Genomic DNA, 19465 nt, shown 5'->3' with positions numbered 1-19465 from the left:
TTTTAATACCTGTAATACCTCCTAGTAGGAAATGTCTTCAGAGATCCCCTGAAAGGATGAGTCAGTGAAATCTCTATTATGTGATATTTTGAGAAACAGATACTTCGTTACCACTGCTTCCAATAAACAGCCAAGAATTGAAGTAGAGTGCACGGGATTTGGAATCCGTTGACCTGGTTTTAAGTTCCAGCATTGTCATTTACTTAGTCACTTAACCTTTCTGAGTCTCTATTTCCTCATTTTTATGACAAAGATAAAATACCTTTGTCAAAGGGTCATTGCGAGAATTAAATGAAATATCTCAAGAGAAAGTGTTTTTTATAAAGCACTACACAAATGTTAGTTCCTTAAATGCCACAGCGACTTAGGGTGGCACTCTCCCGAGAAATCAGTTATTGAGCCCAAGTGTGTGCCAAAGGCTTGATCCCCAACCTCAAGAAGCTTATAGTTTTGGCGGGGACAAGAGGCAATGAAAATCAGAGGGTATAGGCCAAATTGTGCTGCAGTGATATAAAAGTAGTAAAGAATCAGAGAAAGGAAATATCACTGTAGGGCAAGGTAGATGAGAAGGCTTTATATAGGAGGCTGGATTTGAACTTTACAGGGTCTGACGAAGAAGACTGTTTGAGGTGAGAGGAGATTTGCAAGAAGTCCATAGCTTTAATTACAATTCGAAAAGATCTCTTTGTAAGTTGCAGTCCTCTGGGACCCAGTTGTTAGGCATAGAGCAGCAGTTCTCAAAGTGTGGTCCTGGGAACCCTGGGGAATGCCCACAACCCTATCAGGGGATTAATGAATATATTTTCTGATAATAATAAATGTTATTTGCCCTTTTTTATTCTCATTCTCTCACAAGTGTACAGTAGAGTTTTCTAGAAGCTACGTGACATATGTGATGTCATAACGATTAAATGCAGATGTTGATATGAGAATCCAACTGTCTTCCATTAAGTCGGATATTAAGGAGCTTTGCAAAAAATGTAAAAAAAAAAGCCACGCTTTCTCACTAAATTGTTTTTGTTTGGGAAACTATAGTTGTTTTTCATAAAATTATGGTATTTATGTTTTATTATTGTTATTTTAAAATAAATGAATAAATATTGTAAAATTTTATCAGATGCAATTTCTAATACAGTACAGACTGATGGATATAACATATGAATTAAATCTCTTAGGGTCCACAATAATTTTTAAAAGTATCAAGGGGGTCCTGTGTTAAAGACATGGTATTTCAGTGTGAAGACACAGTTAAGGTCTCATACTTTTATTATGCGTTGGTGCCAACACACCTATGTTTGGAGATTTTAAAATACTAATGCCCAGTGTTGGCCAGTATGCAGTGAAACTGGTGCTCCCAGGTACTGTTAGTGGAAGTGCAGATTGACCAGAATATTTATGTCATGCAGAATATTTTGTAACAATTACCATATTAATGATAATTTTTACCCTTTGAACTAATAATTACATTAACATGGATGTACTTTAAGGAAACAAAGACGCATACAAAATTTATGTAGAAGAGTACACACTACAGTTATTTACTATAAAAATTTGGCCAGAAACCAACCATCTGACCGAGAAGGCAGTTAAAGTAAATTATGATACATTTATACACTGGGATGCTGTAAGGTTTTTAAAATGATTTTGGAAGAATATTAAACAACCTGGTGAGATGCTTAAAATATTATGTTAAGTGAAAAAGTAGGACACCAAACTGTATGCAGAGAACAACCCCCAATTTTGTAAAACATACACATGCACACAGATTAGAGAAAAAAAAAAGTACCAAAATGTTAAGTGGATTTTTCTCTGCATAGCATGGCTATAATTGATGTCTATGTTGCACATTATACTTTTCTATACTTTATGATATTTCTACCATAAGATTTCAGTCCTTTTATTTTTTAAAAAGACCCCAGAGTGTGACATTTATTTTCTCTAAGGCCATGGGCACCAGTCTACTGAGCCAATCCATGGCACCAGGGCTTCAGATGAGTGCTGCCTCAGGTCTCAGAGGGGCATTTCTCTCAGTGCCAAATGATGGTTTAAGAAATACTCTGTGACTTGAGAACAAACCCAACTTCTAGCTAATTGCTTCTTCTTCTTACTTAGCCTTTCAAAGGAAAGCTTTAAAAAACTGGGATTGGTTTTCATGCCCTATAGCTCTGGTCTGTTGTCAAGGGCATTTGGAGTGTAGAATGTGGTGTCCAAGAGGGCAATTGTTTAAATAATGTTGTGTAGCTGCCATGGTGCAGGGAGCATAGCAATCAACATATAATTCTTTTAGAGGAAGAGGTAAATGAGATTTCAGATTTCTGGGCCCATAAGGAGATGGAGTGGCTGTGGTATAAGAGCTTCAAATGGGAGACCTGCAATTCACTCCTGGGTATCTGGGAATTTCCAATTCTTTCTTGGGCTGGAAGGTGTCAGGTGTTGGAATACTTTAGTCTTCTTTCTTCCCCGAATGACCGGTAAGATAACTGATAGAACCAGCTCTGCCTGAAGGACATCTGCTTTGTTGTTAGTCTCTCCCAGGAGAACCTTTCCCAAGCAGAAGGGAATCTGAGTGTGACTATTTAGTCCCTGGGACACATTTGCTCAGCCTGAGTATCCAAAAACTGCATGGCATTATGCAGCATGCATTAGGGCCTAAGAGAGATACACAAGGTAGTTCCTTGACCTCAGAGGACTTAGTCTGTCTGGAAAAAGAAGCCTCATGCACAAAAAGTTAAATCATGACATAAAACAACAGCAGAAGAGAAGAGATGTATATCCCCAGAGAGCGGGTACAATGCTCCCTGAGAGTGACACAGATGCTGAGCGCTAGGAAACCAGAGGCAGGAAAGATGAGAGGCTTCTTGGAGGAGGATAGAAGCTGGAGAAGCCACTCTCTTTTCTACAGGGCTGGTTGCTCAGGGGAGAAATAGACTTGCTTTAACGGATAAATTAATTAATGCTTTGAGTGCCTACCACATGCAAGGTATTATGTTTATCTCAGAGAAGAGAAAGATTTACAAATAAATGGGGCACAGAGTTTAGCTTCTCTAGGGTAGCGGGATGGTCTGAAGGCTCTCCATCAGTTTACATCTCTCCATTAGGCAGCTACGCACTTTATCCTGGGGGTTTCTGGATGTGCACAGATATAATTCTGGCATGTCATAGGGACCCAACTGGCTGCATGTAATTTTGAAGGGAAATGGTAAACATCTACTCCCCAGATAGAGATGCCTTGCTAAAACTGTCCAGAACCTTCTAGTTCGTGCCTCATTATTTTTTTCCCCAGGAAAACTTACTGAACAAAGTGAGGTCTGTTTTCCCTAGACTTTAATTTGTTAGTATTGGCCACCTGCTGGAGGCTATCTCTGATTATGCGTGGCAACCCCTCCATCTTCCCGTGTACCTTTTGGTAGCTGACGGCTGATCTGGTGGGGATGGGATGGCTTTAACCTGCCCACTGGTGGTTATGTAACTATAACTCACCTCCTGTTTGCCCAGAGATGTATGGGACAATTTCTCCTCCAATGATCACATTATTGTTCTACCATGGGGTCTCCCAACAACTGGCAGTGAAGTGAACTGCGTGGCATTAGGGCCATTTAAGCTTCACAGTAATCCTATGAAGGCGATATTTATATTTCCATTGAGCAGATATGACACAGGAGACTTATGTAATTAGCCTAAGGTTACACAGGCTGGATTTGAAACCAAATCTGCTTGACTCTGAAACAAATCCTCTTATGGTTATGTTGGGTTGTCTTTTTGAATGCAAATGCTTATCTATAATAGAGTTCCTCTACAGATGTGTTAATTTACTGATCTGCCTCATAACTGCACAGTAACAAATCATTTTATTGTGATTATTTTTAACTGCATGAGTGACACATGGCTATATTTTGGTTTTGAAAACATTGCAACATTACAAATAAACTCAAGTTCTTATAGCCAACCCACCCCACCCCGGGCCCCTACTCAGAGGTAACTTCTATTACCATGTATTTGCGTTTTCCTCTAGAAATTTTAAAATGCACTAGTGTATACACTTAAAAACCTAATGGAAATATATTGTTTTGTTTTGTTTGGGTATACTGTTTGTATCTTTGATGCATTATTATTCAGTAGCCTTTTTCATTTAGTAATGTCGTAGAGACTTTTCTAGGTCAATAATCTTGATATCTACCTGATTCTTTAATGCTGTTGTATAGTGTGTGTGTATGTGTGTGTGTGTGTGTTGTGTAAAATACACTATATTCATGTGAACAGAGGTGCAGTGAATTATAGGCTGTCACATCCTCTCAGGGTCTGCTCGTGCTCTTTCCTCCCTTCCCCAGTATGACACAAACAGGCCTCTTTGCTGATAGGGTTGAAATCTTTTATCATTTTTAGTCTTCAGAATAACAACCCAGCAGCCCTATTATCTTCACTGAGATTCTTCAGTGAGAAATGAAGTGTTCACACTTGAATGAACACAAAGAAAGACCAAGGATCTGAATGTTTGGGCCAACCCCACACACGCCAACCTTCCCTCCTAGATCTGAACTGGAATGGTGCTGCTGGTGGGTCTACATTTTATTTGATATAAACCATGAATTCTGCATGATCTGGTCTCCAGAGTCAGTTTACCTTCAGTTTTCTGCACTTGGACTCCGTGATGGCTCTCATTCAGATAGCTGGGGCAGGAGAACATTAATTATTCTGTATCACTGTGTCTCTCTTTGTGAGATTAGAGAATGCGGCGGTGGAGTCAGATGACACAAAGAGCTCACGGAGAGCTGTGTGAGCTTCTGCCTGGGCATCAGCCTGCCTGTGGTTTTTCTGAAGCAGAGGGTGGGGCCGCTATCCACTTGGAGACTGAAGCTATTGAAGTCACTCGTTTTTGGCTTGGAGTCTGAAATTAGTTTTCTGGCTGGTTATTTGCGGTCAGGTTGGGCTTCTGCCATTGCAGAGATACAAATTAACGTGGCCTTAGGAGCTGGCCTTAAGATGGGGAGTGGAACAGGCCAGAGGGGAGCATCAGTGGTTTCCCCATTTGGATCATAAAGACTCTCTGGGCAGCCATGGGTCTGGAGCTATGCTGTGGAAACTCCTGACCTGCCCTTGGAGGGGGCTGTGGTCCACCACACACTGGAGCCCCTTGTTGCCTCTGGTCTTTGATTGTTGACTATTCTTGGTGTAGCTCAGGGGAACACACTCGGGGGGAAAGGCTGGTGGAGGCTTTCCAGGGCCTGGCACTTGGAAGCTTGGTTCTGCCTTTTGATTCCCCAGGCAGCTGGGCCATATTGTACTTTCATGGCAGCAATGGGACACTGTGGCCAAAGATTCCTTAATGATTAATTGGGCGTCCATGTGCCTCACCCCCTAAGCGTAAGGAGTTTATAAATCAAGGAAAAAAACCCAACGTGATTGTCCTTGAGAAAAATACAATCTGGAGTAGTCATAAAAATGACAGCCACACACATTTATGGCACAGGGGTTTATCGGATGCTAGACTGTTTTTCTCACTATTCTCTATGTAGTCCTCCCAACAACGGCCCTATTGTTCAGAGAAGTGAAGAGCTCACACGGCTAGTTCGTCCAGCACTGGGTATGGTTGTCTTTGCCCTGCTCGCATCTTCCTTGTTTTCTCTACTTAGTGCTCTGCACCTTCAGCAATTCAAAAGAGAGTTCATTTGTTGTTTTCTTTTAAGGAGCTTTTAGTCATTGCTGAAAAGAAAAAAAGCACATAGGTGTATTCAGAGAATAAATAGGGAACTTCTAACGCTGTTGATACAAATGCAGAGGAGGGTGTGGGCTGAAGTTGTAGGAAAAGTCTCCAAGATGTAATTAGTACTAGAGCTGGGAGTCAAAAAGGAGGAAATCTGGACATTTGCCAGCCGTAAGCTCATTGGGAGAGTGGAAGATGGGAGGTAAAGGGGGCAAAGGCCTGAGAAGGCCTGAGTGCCAGGCTTAGGCAGACACTTTGACCTGATGGCAGCCAGGCAGGGAAGCGTGAGTTAGGGTATCAGAGACCTTGGCCAGAATCTTGGGAAGCTGTCTTAGAGACGAAAGCCAGATGGGAGCCTGGCTGGTGGTGGGGATGGTAGGGGTTGATATTGTAGTCAGCTAGAGCAGTGGTGGCCACCCAGTTATGCACTGCCTGCTTTTGTAAATACGGTTTTATTGTAACACAGCACACCCATTCATCAGTGTATCCTGCTTGGCTTTTTTTGAGCTACAAAGGCAGAGTTGAGTAGTTGTGATAGAGATTGGCAAAACCTAAACTATTTACTCTCTGGCCCTTTTACAGAAAACAGTTTGCACTTTGCTTGCCTGAGCTTTGTACCTCCTCGTAAGTGTCCCTCACTGGGGAGGGAGGAGGGGTAAGCCCAGTGCCTGGCACACGGTAGATGCCATAACAGAGAACACATAGAGATGTGTTAAGAAATGAGCAAAACAAAAATAAAATTGCTAACAGGAAAAGGAACTATCAGGACTGAGGTTGTTTGCTAATTTTAGATAATATCACAGAGAAGGGAGTCCACTGAGAAGATGAAAGACTGATAAGAGAATCAAAGAGTAAAAGACTTGAAATTTCCCAGTTCCTTCTCAGGGGCGAGGCTTGGAGAGGGAAGGCGGAGGGGGACTGAGGAGCACAGGTGGCAAACAAGGGGAAGGCAGCTGGTGGGATTAGGAAAGCAGTGTGCCCGCCCTGATCCTGAACATCTGGTGGCTGGTGAGAACTGGCAGAGTGCCCTCTGGAGCCCTCTCACCTCTGGCAGGAACGTGGCTTTGGGGATGCAGCAAGGGCGGGTGGTGTTGAGATCCAGCTCAGCTCTACCAGGAAGCCGACTTGGCTGCGTTGGCTAAAAGTTTTTCTTTTCTGTTCTTTTACTTTTAAAATAGCAACCCATATGCTTGTTGCCACCATCCGCTCCCGCAGAAGCTCACTAGAGGAGTGGGAGCTTGCTGGGCGGATGAAAGTATCGTATATTCACAACTCAACCCTGGAAATTGTCGTTGAGAGACTGGCTTTGGGTAACTACCAGGGTTATGGGAAGTTAGGCTGAGGGGGTCCTCCTGGAAGGTACTGGCCCACACGGAAGTCTTCTGGAAGCCTATCAGGATGGGATAGGAGTTCTGAATAGTCGAAGGGCTCAGACTAGGAGTGCTGGGAGGCTGAAGAGGATGGACATCTAGTCTACCTGTCAGCATCGGGTACCTGGCGAGGAGTGTGAGCGGTTGGCAGCTGGGAGGCCCAGCCCGACAGCAAGCGGGTCCTTGGGCGGGCAGTGGAGCCATGGAGCAGGTGACCTACAGTGATGTGAATGGGAAAACCAGAGACGGCCCTCATGAAGCCAGGACTCAGGGCCCCAGCTGCTAATTGGGTTCAGATGCTCTGGAATTCAGGATTCCAGAGACAGAGATAGCTGGGATGAGACAGGTCCGGAGCTATGGACTCAGGCCCTGGCAATAAAGAAGGACCCAATTTCTGGAGCTGGGGACTAAGGGAGTGTCTCTTTGAAGCCCTCCTTAGAGAAAAATTTGTTTAATACCAGCAAAGAAGTTATGCATGGAGTATGAGTGGTAATTGCACATCAAGATGTCTCTCCAGAAAAAACTTTTCTTTACAGATGCACAAGAAGCCACTTGTAAAAATGGCGATTGAAACATTTATCATAGCAAATTTTAAAGGAAAAAGACAAAAATATTTATCAGGGGTTGAAAGGATAAATAGACAGTGCTTTATTGGTAAGCTGCGATGCTCTACAGCAGTTAAAATGAATGAATTACGGCTAGGTGTGTCAACATGGATAAAATCCCCCAAACTGAATGTTGGACAAAATAAGCAAGCTGCAGAATGTATATCCTGTATGATAACATTTATGTGAATCTAAAAACACTCTAAAAGATGATCAAGCGTTTGTGTTCATACACAACATATAAATCTAGTAGTGGGTATATGATTGGCTTCTTGTATTTTTCTGTGTTCTGGAAATAGTTCGTGACGAAAGACGAAGAGCACGAGAGAGGGAGATACAAACATGTGCACGTGCGCGCGCACACACACACACACACACACACACACACACACACACACACAGCAGTGGAATAACCTTCTGGAACTGGAGGAATCTGAGCCCAGAACAGAAGCTGGGAGCCCTGTGGCTGGGCACTTCTCACGTGCTGCCTGCCAGGCTAGCTGTGTGTTCTGAGCCATTCCAAATGGTAACTGGCATAGTGCCCGGCCTATGGCAGGTGCCCCATGCATGTGTGTGATGTCCCCAGCTTTCAGGACATTTCAGCGTTAGGAGCTTAGTGTCAAGATTTGGGCAACTAGCTTTAAGTTAGGGGAAATGAGCCTGCTTCCTCTAAGAGAGCCCGCCGGCAGATGTCTGGAGTCACAAGGTGGAGGATGGTCTGCTTTCCTGTCAAAGCGACTTCTGCAGGCACAGCTGGCTCTGGCAATGGTGCTGAGGCCTGTCTGCCAGCTGCCCCTCACCCCAGGTGAAGGGGGCCCACAGAACTCTGTGGTCAACGCGGTGTGTGGCCTCCATGCTGGGAAGGGCAGAGTCCAGGCCTCCTTTGGTCCCAGGGCTCAGTGGCTCCTTGAGGTGTCCTCACCGAGTGAGACTTGTTTCTGTTTGCCTGAATAAGCAGCAGCTGCCCGAGGAGCAGAGGAGGCTGAGCTGTGGCGTATCCTTTGCTGGGAAGCCCCTACCCTGTGCAGCCACTTTTGGAAAACAGCAAAGTCAGTGGGAATCGGTTGTGCAGCTTGCAGAAAGAGAGACTATGCATCCTGCTAAGTACATTGCCTCTGATGAGTGTTATTTGGATGCTGGAAGGAAGTTTGTTGTGACACCAGTCATGCAGGGAGCCCTGAGAATTTAGCTCTTATAAGTAAGATGTTTGCTATATATAGCATGAGGAAAAGTTGCTATTTGGAAACAGCTTAGCGCTGTGCTGGTGGGATAATAAGATTTCAAGTCCAGAAGGGGCCTTATGATTATCTGAGTTAAACCTGTTGTGTTGATGATAGAATGGGGCTTGACAAAGATTCTCTTCTTGACCAAGCTCTGGTCAGGATCCTCCGAGCTCTTTTTCAACTAGGCCCTGTCCTCGGATATGTCCTCAAGAGCCCATTTTTAGCAACAATCCCGCTAAGTGAGTTTAGCCAGGATCCTCCCACCCCCTTGCAATATCTCATCATACTCAATATCTGATCAAATTCCTCATCCTTCACCATCCCCCAGGTGATGTCTGATCACCCTGACCTGCCTTCAGTGAGAATCCTGTCAGGTTGGCTTAGCAAAGAATTGCCCTACCTTCTTAGTAATGTTCTATCCACTGACTCCCACCCTTCTCTTTGGCTATAAATTCCCACTTTTTCCTTGTTGTGTTTGGAGTGGAGTCCAATCTCCCTCCTCTACTTCAAAACCTCACTGCTGTGGTCCTTGTACCTATTGCAATAGTCCTGAATGAAGTCTGCCTTTCCATTTTAACAAGCGCCAGAATAATTCGTTCTTTAGCAGGCTTAGAGAATTGACCTTTCCAGGGTAACACTTTGAGTACATTTCAGAATCACTCTAGACTCTAGATTTCCAGATTCCAAGTTCAATTTTCTTTTCCCACCTGGTGCCATCTTTATGCCTTCAAGAGTGTAGAATCAAGAAGCAATTTGTTCTATAAAATATTTTATTTGTATTAAGAAAAATATACTGCTGACAGTCTGTAGAGATTATAGTGTGTCTTCTCCCCTGCCCTGGGTAGGATAGGAGGTCAGATTGATTGGTCATTTCACCTTAATTCTAGTGTCATTTAACTTAATTCTCGATCTTTCCCTGGTACCAGATGGCACTAAAAGACCTTACCATTCTGCAAGTTGTATCTGAAGTATCTGAAATATCAGGTGTGTTTTCTAGGTGTGGCTCTCTGTTGAGCTGCCATTAAACGTTAGCAGTTGGTCAAGAACTTGTGAGTGGGTTTGGACAGGTTCAATCATTCATTCATTCTTGCAAATAAAGACAAAGCAAAACAATACAAACATTAATACATTCAGTACTTGCTTTGTACCAGGCACGGTGCAAGGCATTGGGTTGTTATAAGAAATGGCTTTTGCCCTTAGGAAGGTATAGTCAAGGACGAAGTCTCCGGATAAAAATAGCATGATCACAACAATAGGATAAATGCTAAAATAGAAATATGTACAAGGTGGTATGAGAACACAAAGGAAATGGTGATTAATTTCCCAGTGAGAAAGTTGGAAGGAGAGTGATATTGGAGTTGATTGTGAAGATTGCGGAGAAGTTTACCAAGTAGAGGAAACAGAGGCTGGAGATAGTTCAGGCAGAAGGGAATGATGTGCCAGAAATGGAGGCCACAAAAATGTAGGACATTCAGGGAAGTTGAATGCGGCTGGACAGCAAGGGGCAGAGGAGCAAGTGGCTGGAAATAGGTCTAGTAAGGGAAGTTGTAACCAGATTTTACAAGACTAAGCTTGGAAGAAAGAACTTTACTGTGTGCAGGCAGTGGGTAATTACTACCACAGAGTGAGGTGGACAGATCTGTGTGGTTGATATACAGCCTAACGACAGCATGGAGATTGGCGGGAGGGGGAGGAGGTTGAAGAAGAGCATCCAATTGGGGACTCGTTGCAAAAATGATGATGTGTGAGCCACAGCATTGGAATGAGAATGGGAAGATCGGGGGTCTAAGTTATGTAGGAGATAGAATCATTACGACTTGGGGACTGAGCTGGGTTCGAGAGATAAAGGCAAGGATTTCTCCAATTGGCGTTGAGTCCTAGTGCCTAAGGTAGAGAGGAGACAGAAGATAAGAAGTCAGTTTGCAGAGGGGGGAGGTGCTGAGTATTAAAGTTAGCATAACCGTGTGGGGCCTGTAGCCTAGGGAGGGATTAGAAATACTGATTTTTTTTTTTTTTTTTTTTCAATAAACAGGCCAAGCACACATGATGTGTAAGACCTGGTTCTGTACAGTTTGGGGAAAGGGGAAGTCATTGTCCTTTGTATTTTCATTTATTTTTTGACATCTCAGAACGCCTACATCCTGTTAGGAGGTTTCCCGTGTGTTGTATTTTTGCATGCTCAGAAATGCCTTGTGAGATTAAATTATCCCCATTTTTCCAAATAAGAAATTTGAGGCTCCAGCAGGTGAAGTAACCTGCACTTGGTCATGTGACCAGGGAGCTGCCCATCTAGGAATTAACCAGAGATTTTACTGTGCCCCAAGTTCATGTTCTTTCCTCTCCCCATAGCGTTCTCTGAAGTTCCGTGTCCTTGAGGAACTTACATTGTGGTTGGAGAAACAGAACATAAGGAAACTAATCATGACAATATGGGGAAATGAAAGGGGCATGTACAGCGTGTGCCTTGGGTGTACAACAGATGGGGAACTTTGTTCTGGTGCAGAGGAGAAATGAGTGGCAACCAGGGAGAGGGCCAGTGAAGCCTTAACCAGAGGTAAGGGTGGGTATTTAAGCCGGGCCTGGGACATGGAATTTGCCAGGTGGGATGGGGGTGGAGACAGTTCTTAAAGGTCATCACAGAGCTTGGCTGCTAGACTTATAAAGCTAAGCTGTGGGCCAAGGCAGAAGCAGATTAGAGTTAGAAGGTGGGTAAAGGATCAAGCAAAGATAGGGGCAGGTAGTTACTAGGGGGACACAGGGCCGGCGTCGGAATGCAGGCACCCGTGAGGCCACTTCACCGTAGAGAGAATGAATGGGCCTCTGTGGCCTTCTAAAGCTCCAGTGGGAGAGGTTTCCTGAGTCTAGCCAAGGAAGGCGATGGCAGAAAGGGGGTGAGAACCTGAAGATACTGGTGGTCTGAAAAGGGAGGGAGGTGTCTGGGACGGGAGTGGGGAAGCAAGGCGGGAGCAGCAGGGGTTTCGGCTACTTGAATCCATTGTCGGGTACTCGCTCTCCCTTCTCCTCTGTGGAAAGGCGGGATGCAGAGGAAGGAGCCCGTGGCTTGGTTGGCCCGCCTTTGTTCTCTGAGCCCTGACTCGTGGTCTTGGTATAAGGTCAGAGCCCTGGAAATTAGGCCCAAAGGAGGGGCGGGCGGCCAGCAGGATCGTTGGGATGGTGAGCTACCGGCAGCAGTTCAGTGTCGCTGGCTCTTCCCCCTGACACACCATCGCTCCCGTGTAAAGCCTCAGACTCTGACGGGTGCGGCCGGATTTGGCCCTTGGACCCCACAGCTCCTGGATACAGTGCTTCCTGCCCTTCTGAGGGTCCCTTGGCTTCAGGCTCAGTGGAGGGGCGTGAAGTTGGTTGTACCCAGCGACCTCAGGAGAAGGTCCCTGCAATGCCCCGCGGGGACAGAGGGCTGATTGTGGCAGGTGGCCCGGCTCCCCGGCAGCTCCTGTCACTCACAGCCACACAGAGGGCAGGAAAGTAGGTCTCTGAGAAAGGTTGGGAGCAAAGGGGAGCGAGCTTAGGTAGTAGGCAGATGCATCAGTCTAATTGCTCTTCTAAAATTAATGGGGCCTTTTATCTCTGAAGAACAAACACCTTTAAGCACTCGTGTGATTTGGGAACAAAGATGCAGGTCGGGGTAGAGCTGGGCTCCCCTTGAAACACAATCCCCCATTTGGTAAAACAATCTCTCCCTTTCTTTCTTTCTCTCCTACCTGCAGATCAACAGATTACGGCACCACCTATGAAAAGCTCAATGACAAAGTGGGCTTGAAGACTGTCCTCAGTTACCTCTACGTCAATCCGACCAACAAAAAGAAGGTGAGAGGGGTGGTCAATGGGTCCTGAGTATTCCCTGTGGAGTGGCAGGGCTGCCAAGGCCTAGGAGTTAAGGAAAAAACCAGTAGCCGTGGAGTCACTTACAGAATGCCTATTTTATATGCCAAGAACACCACAGACATTGTAATTCTAACAACTGCCTTGAGATAGTAGTAGCAATAATAATAATAATAACAACAACAATAACAATAATAAAACTATATAACTACGTAAGGGGTTCCTCTCTGCCAAGGATGGCGGTGTGTGCTTTACATACCTTATCTCATTTATCCTCACAATGAATCTCTGGGGTAGAAATGACTACTGTCCCCATTTTACAGATGAAGAAACTGAAGCTCAGAGAGATTAAGTAACTTTCTAGCCTAATGCCAGAGAGTAACAGGTAACATGGTGAGTAACAGATCTGGGGTTTGAACATGGGTCTGCTTGACTCCAGAGCCGAGTCCTCCTATAGCCTCCTTTTGGCTGCTCTGTTTTCAGAGAGCTCCTTGTAAAGAGGGAATCGGTTTCCTCCAAGGGAAGGATAGGCAGCCCCTGGATTCTTCCACCTGCTCCAGAGCTCCTTCTGAGGCCCAGGGGAGCACACTGGCTCTGCTGGCCTCTTCTTTTCTGTCTTTCCTCTTCACTTAACAGCCAGGACATGGGTGAAATCATATAAGGTCAGACTTTGGTCACGGAGACCTCCTGGGAGGAGGGGGCCTGGGACGATGGATGGTTTTAGAAAATAAATGCTGTTTGATATATTGGCCTTAAGGAGAGATGATCTTTCCCCAGCTAGGAAGGCACTCCTGTTTAGAAACTTAGGCAGGCCTGGCCTCAGTAAACACACCACGAATATCAAAGGCCATTTCAAGGTTTCTAAAGGGCTGAAAATGGCATTCCCCAGCTCTCCCCGTGTCATCTTGCATTCCCCAGTGGTTTTGCAAACCCTTTCTTTAGCAAGGTAGGTGCAGGGGTGATCTTCAACCCATTGTGCAGCTGTCGCTGATCTCTGATTCCAACCTGGTGGGGCCCAAGCTGTGGCTTAGAACAGCTGTTGGTGCTACTCAAAGCAGAGCAACTTGGACTTAAACCCTTAGCATCGTAACTCACAGCCACCCCTTCTCCCCACTCCCACCTAACTGTTCCCCGCAAGGGAGGAAGCAGAATTGGTGACTCCTGGTTCAGTATATTGGCAACTGATGCTCAAAGATTCAGCAGCTGCTGGGGTCCCCACACATGGGACTGTGCCCACCAGCCAGGTACCAGAACTCTGATAACCAGGATGGCCGTTTAGGTGCCTGTTCCTGGTTTTAGCTGAGTAGTTTCTCTTTTCTTTGTCCCAAAGGGTTGTCATTTTCCCATTTTTCAATATTGTTATTTGAATTACTGAATGTTAGAGCTGGAAGGGATCATCGATTTCATCTATACGAGCAGTTATTTGTAGTTTTTGAACTGCAGTCTTCTGCCAATGTGATTAAAGCTCTGGACCTGCCCTCTGGACACATGCCCCCAAACGTAAAATTTTGCAAACAATTTTTAGGTGTTTAGGAACACCTTGAATCCCCCCTCTGGACCCAAGATGTCCACGGAGTCTTGCTTGAGAACCTTGCATCTATACCGGTAGTCTCAATTCCCAGATGAGGAAACTGAAGCCAGAAAAGGCTCCAAAGCCAGGTACGATATGGAGCCAGTTAGAGCTCAGGATTCCTGATGCTTAGTGTAGGTTTCTTGACTTCAGCCCACGCTCTGCTCCTTTTCCTCCCATATAGTCACAGCCCCGTGCTTCAAAATTGATGGTCTAGTCCTGACCGGGGAGTTTGAGGCAGTTGCTTCATGGCCTTGAATTGAAGCCAGGTCCATGATGGACACATGATAAAACTTGACTGAATCAAGTCAGCCATGATCTATCTCCACTCTTCCTCTGCCTTCTCCCTTCATTAGGAAGGAAGCTGAAGCCCACAGAGGACAGATGTCCCACCCATGTCACTCAGCTGGTCAGTGGCAGGATGGGCAGTTGGTTTTTAACTCCCAGCTTAAAGCTCTTCCCACCCAACACAGTGACTTGGGGTCAGGTGGAATCATAGGGGGTGTCTGCACTCTGGGAGAAGCAAGAAGAGGGTATTTGACACATGGCAGATGTCCTTTAGCACTGATCTCTGACCTATGTCTGGACCACAGCAGAATTAATCACGTCTTCATGTAGATGATAGATCAGCTGTCTTCATGAGGATTTCCGCAAGGGGCACATGAAGGGTCACACCTGTTTGCATCCATTCTGGTAGTCATCTGTCATGTATGTTTCCCATTGGACTCCTACTCATAACAACATCTCTTTCAGTCTTTTTTCCATTTTTCTCCACTCCTGACTGTTTTATCTCTTCTTAGTATGACCTAGAGGTGCTCAGTAGTGTGGGAGACAAAGGGCAGGGTAAGGCAGATACTCAGGGTTAGAAGGAACATAAAGCTGGGATTTGGAGCCCGCTGGTGCAGAAGTGCACCTCCATTTCTCCTTCCCAGAGGTGACGTTCAGACCATGGGCTCTCTGGAGCACTTCCTCACGGGAATTATTGCCCAGTTGACAAAAGTTAGGCTGTTTTGCGTGTCTTTTCAGAGAAACACCACCAGAACACAGTTAAATCCCACCTTAAGAGGCACTGCCACCCAGAAAGTTAAAAGTGCAGACATTTTCTTCACTCAGATAGGGGAAAGACAAAAGATAGACTAATGCCATGGATTTATTTATTTATTTATTTAGGAAATACCAATAGAAATTAATTTCATAAGGAGACTGTGTGCTCCTGAAGGACTTTCTGAATCATCCAAGGAGAGATGAAATTAGATTCTGTTTCATTTTGTTGTTAGGTGTTTTTGATTGTATTCTGAGCCTTGAGACGCTGATGCCCAAATATTCTACACGGTGACTTTCTCTTAACTAGAATATTCAAGTTTACTAGACTACACGCCACTCAGGCAAATCGACAGTTAGACGTAAATGAAAATACTCTTATTTGTTTCTTTATTGGTCTGGTGCTCTGGGTCATTATGACCTTGTAATGCAACTTTTTTGTTTTTTAAGTGTCCTGCTTACATGTCTTGGAGTTTAAACCTTTGGTCACCTGGATTCTCATCTGAGCTTGAATTAAGCAGGATTCTTTTGATTCTCTCAGCATTCAAATTATCGGTAGCTGCCCATGTTCATCAACCAGCTAATGGAAGTAGTCTCCAGCAGATTTTTTAGTTAATCTTGTCGAAACACTTGCTTTTCACCTATTGAGTTACTTATGTAACAGATGGCTACTGTTTTCCTTGGAGGCTATGAGTACATCAGAGTTCTGTCACCCCTAGCAAAACAGTAGAGTGTGCTTGTATTTATATAGTTGTTCCCAAAGCTAATTGTTGATGTCTTAACACTTTTTTGACAACATAAAATCTCCAAATGTAGATAGCTAATAAGCTATTAGGTTGAAAGTAGAAGTGGTTGACATGTGTATAGTCTCCTACTAGTAATAATCTTAGCATTAACTATGCTCAGATTCCTTTTAGGAGCTTTATCTATATAATTGCCAGTCCTCCCAGGCACTTTAGAAGGCAGGCAAGATAAGGAAATAGCCTCTGTGTAAATCACACCAAGCTTGTTTTACTTACAAATGGTGAGTCTGCAACAGTCTTTCCAAGAGGTTTATTTGGGGGACAAATTAGGATACATCTGGCAATGCTGGACTCCCTCAAGGAAGTTGAGGTTTAGATTAGTGGTATCTACTAGTTTTTTTTCCAGATGAGAGTATTGATATGAAATGCTGGGTGCTACTTGAGTTGAAGTGTTCTAGACCATCCTGTGGTATGGGGCATCAGCGTTATTTTAATGGCGTTGACCTGCCCCACTTGTATTTGATGTGATTCTGCATCCCTTGCTGTTTGCTTCTCTCTGGCCACTGGCCAGTTAGCCCATTGCCTGGGTGATGTCTGAGTCTGGCACTTTGAACACGAAGCACTGCATTAGTTCCCCATGTGGATGTGAGGCTCGCCTCTGCAGGAGGGCCCTGCTCACAGCCTCCCCTTCCCTTTGCAGGAGATACACGTCCCTGGGTTCCTAGAACTCATGACTGTCAGCTGACTCTGTCCCTAGGCCCATGCAGAATGGCATGTGCCGAGGTCAAGCCTGCATTTACCAGCACTGTGCTTTGTACAAACAGGCTGAAGTCTTTGTGCCTCAACAAGGGAGGGGCTTAGCTACCACAGGTGTCTGTTTAAGAGCAAATCTTTGAGTGGATGGAGAAATGCAGGCCTGTTACGGCCTAATTGCTCTGGCTCGAAAGCGGCTGACACCTGCAGATTTGGAAACAGTGTTTTGGAAATGACAGAGAGCAGACAAAGTCCTGCCTGCCAGGGAATGTGATCAAATTACTGCAGGGTAGAGGTGCGTGTGCCTGTGTGTGCCTCCGCCTGTGAGGGCGGGAGGACCATAAGGGCTGACGTCAGAAGAGGATAAAGACTTTTTAAAATTGAGCTCCTAATAAGTTCTGGGCACTAGGCTAAGTTCACTTCTATGCTCTAAGTTTCACTCTTAATCCCCTGAGCCTGGTAATTTTGTTCCCATTTGGCAGGTGAAGAAATTGAGGCTCAGGCAGATGAGCCATTTGCTTTCTCTAAAGTAGTTAGACCACCCCTGTCTGACCACCCCTGTCTGACCACCTCTGTCTGAGGTGGTCCATCCACCTCTGTCTGACCACACAGGGCCTGCTCTCTACTCTGACCTGCCTCAGCTCGGCTGCCCCTGCCACAGGTGAAAAGACCAGGTGAGTGCATTCATCCCTCTATTAGTAGTAACTCTGTTGCCTGGGGTTTTCCCGCCCATTACTGTTAGAGGATTAGCAGTTTTTTGGAGGAGAAGAGGAGAGTTAGATCCTCCTTTCCTAACTGATTTACCAGTGAGAAGGATAATTACTTCCAGGCTACCCTGCAGAAATACAGTGGGAATTACCAGTCAGATTTCTCCGATGAGCAGGCAGGCTACCTTTGTCGAGCTGTTAAGAGGCATTGTGTGTGTGGTCAGATGTTGGTTATTCCCGTGTCAGTCTCTCAATACAGCAGCATAACCCTGAGCAATCTTTGACACAACGGAAAACCTCTAAACAAAACAAAACACAGACTCTTAAAATCTTGGACCCCTGCTTTCCTTGACCGTGTCTCCTGAGATTGTTGGAGGGTCAGGGAAAGTCAGCTCTAAGGTAGTACACTTTCAGTTCACAGATGTTAAAATCTCTTACACTAAAGCAAAGCATAAAAAGAATGTGGAAAGATAATTTTAGGCTATTATGCTATCTGTTAAGTGTCTAGCTCTGAGCAAAGTATTTTGGATGGGAGTTTCTGGTTTTCAGAAATGTGCAGTCTACTTGGGCAGACGAGATGCACACAGAAAACAACTGCATGCATAGACCTAGGGACTCAATCGCAAATGCAGACAAGGGCCAGGCAGGTAATGTCCATGAGAGGTGTTGGCCAGGTGGGGACTGCAGCAGCCGCTCTGTAATCTAAGCTCCAGATGACTGTCGTCCTGCGAGACACGCCATCGTTGTCATCAGTTCCTGATTTTCTTAATAGATTTTTTTCTCTGCATATTTTCACATGAAACTTACGTATTTCGAAGTGTTTTAGACAGGCTAGGGTGTGGAGTTCAGGGTGTGGGGCCTGGCAGGCTGTCCCAAATCTGCTTTAATCCTTGTTTCCAATTGGTGTCATGTGCCATGACCTGAGGAGTAAGTAAGTCTCCAGGTGAAAAGTTGGTATTTGCAGCGTGGTCTCCGGGGCAACAGAATAAGGATAACGCTTAGAAGCTGCTCTTGCTGGGGGCCTGCAGTGATGCTTTTATGATCTGAGTGAGAGAGAAATTAAGCTGAGCATGGCTCGCAAAGACCTCTCTTTGACTCCGAGGAATCACATAGAAGGTTCTGCAATTCAGAGGGACCTTTTGTGTCAGTTCAGAGTAAGACCATTAAGAGTAGGAGAAGGCAGCAGACGTCTTCTTTCTGGTCCTGGTTTTCTGCCCCTGGGTAACGGGGTGTTCTTGAGTAAGACGTCTCCCTTGCAGAGCCTCCATTTCCCTATTTGTACAGTGGCAAGGGTAGGTCCTATACTTTTTGAGGCTCCTTCCAGCTTAGATGGTCTGGATGACCACCATTTGGACTGTGCCTCTCAGAGGGCTACATGGTGATATGTGCGCAACTGTGGACTTTGGGCTCAATGGATAGCCAGTTGGCTAGTCCTTGGAAGGGGTGGTCCCCAAAGGTCCTGGTTGTATGGCCACACATTGGCCAGATAAGCCCTCCCATTCAGGCCAGCTCTTCTGAAGTCCCAGCTCCTTGTTCAGAAGGTGGGTGGTTCCCTGAAAGCTGCTGCCTCTGCTGGTGGAACTCAGAACTGCGGCATCCTCCATGGCACAGTTGAGGGGTTCCATCAGCACGAGCTGATGCAACTTCCCAAGACCATCACTGTGCTGACCCGGGCGTGCACAGCCCTCCTTCAGCAGGAAAGGGAGCTAGAGATGCTATCTGCATCTGTTCTGGCAACCCAGGGGTGAGGACACCAAGTATCACGACAGCAGGCAAGGGACCAGCTCTGCTGCATCACACTTCTTCCTTCATGGCCACCTACTTCCTGCAGCCTCATCCAGGCACCTCATCTCTGTGGACCCTGCTTTCTTCCTTCAGAAAACGTGCACAATAAGCTATATTTAAAGAG

The 19465-nt window shown here is 45.4% G+C and overlaps 1 protein-coding gene across 1 annotated transcript in view; it reads left to right on the top strand.

The window, feature by feature from the left end:
• SORCS3 (sortilin related VPS10 domain containing receptor 3) overlaps window positions 1-19465 on the top strand; it is a 588465-nt gene that overhangs the window by 247394 nt on the left and 321606 nt on the right. Inside the window, exon 3 of the mRNA XM_036828794.1 lies at window positions 12628-12727. Within this exon, the coding sequence (XP_036684689.1) occupies window positions 12628-12727 (100 nt within the window). The remainder of the gene's footprint in view (window positions 1-12627; window positions 12728-19465) is intronic.

Source organism: Balaenoptera musculus, chromosome 16 (genome assembly GCF_009873245.2).
Source record: "Balaenoptera musculus isolate JJ_BM4_2016_0621 chromosome 16, mBalMus1.pri.v3, whole genome shotgun sequence".
NCBI lineage: Eukaryota > Metazoa > Chordata > Mammalia > Artiodactyla > Balaenopteridae > Balaenoptera > Balaenoptera musculus.
Note: the sequence above shows the minus strand (reverse complement) of the source record. Positions and strands in the feature narration are given on the sequence as shown.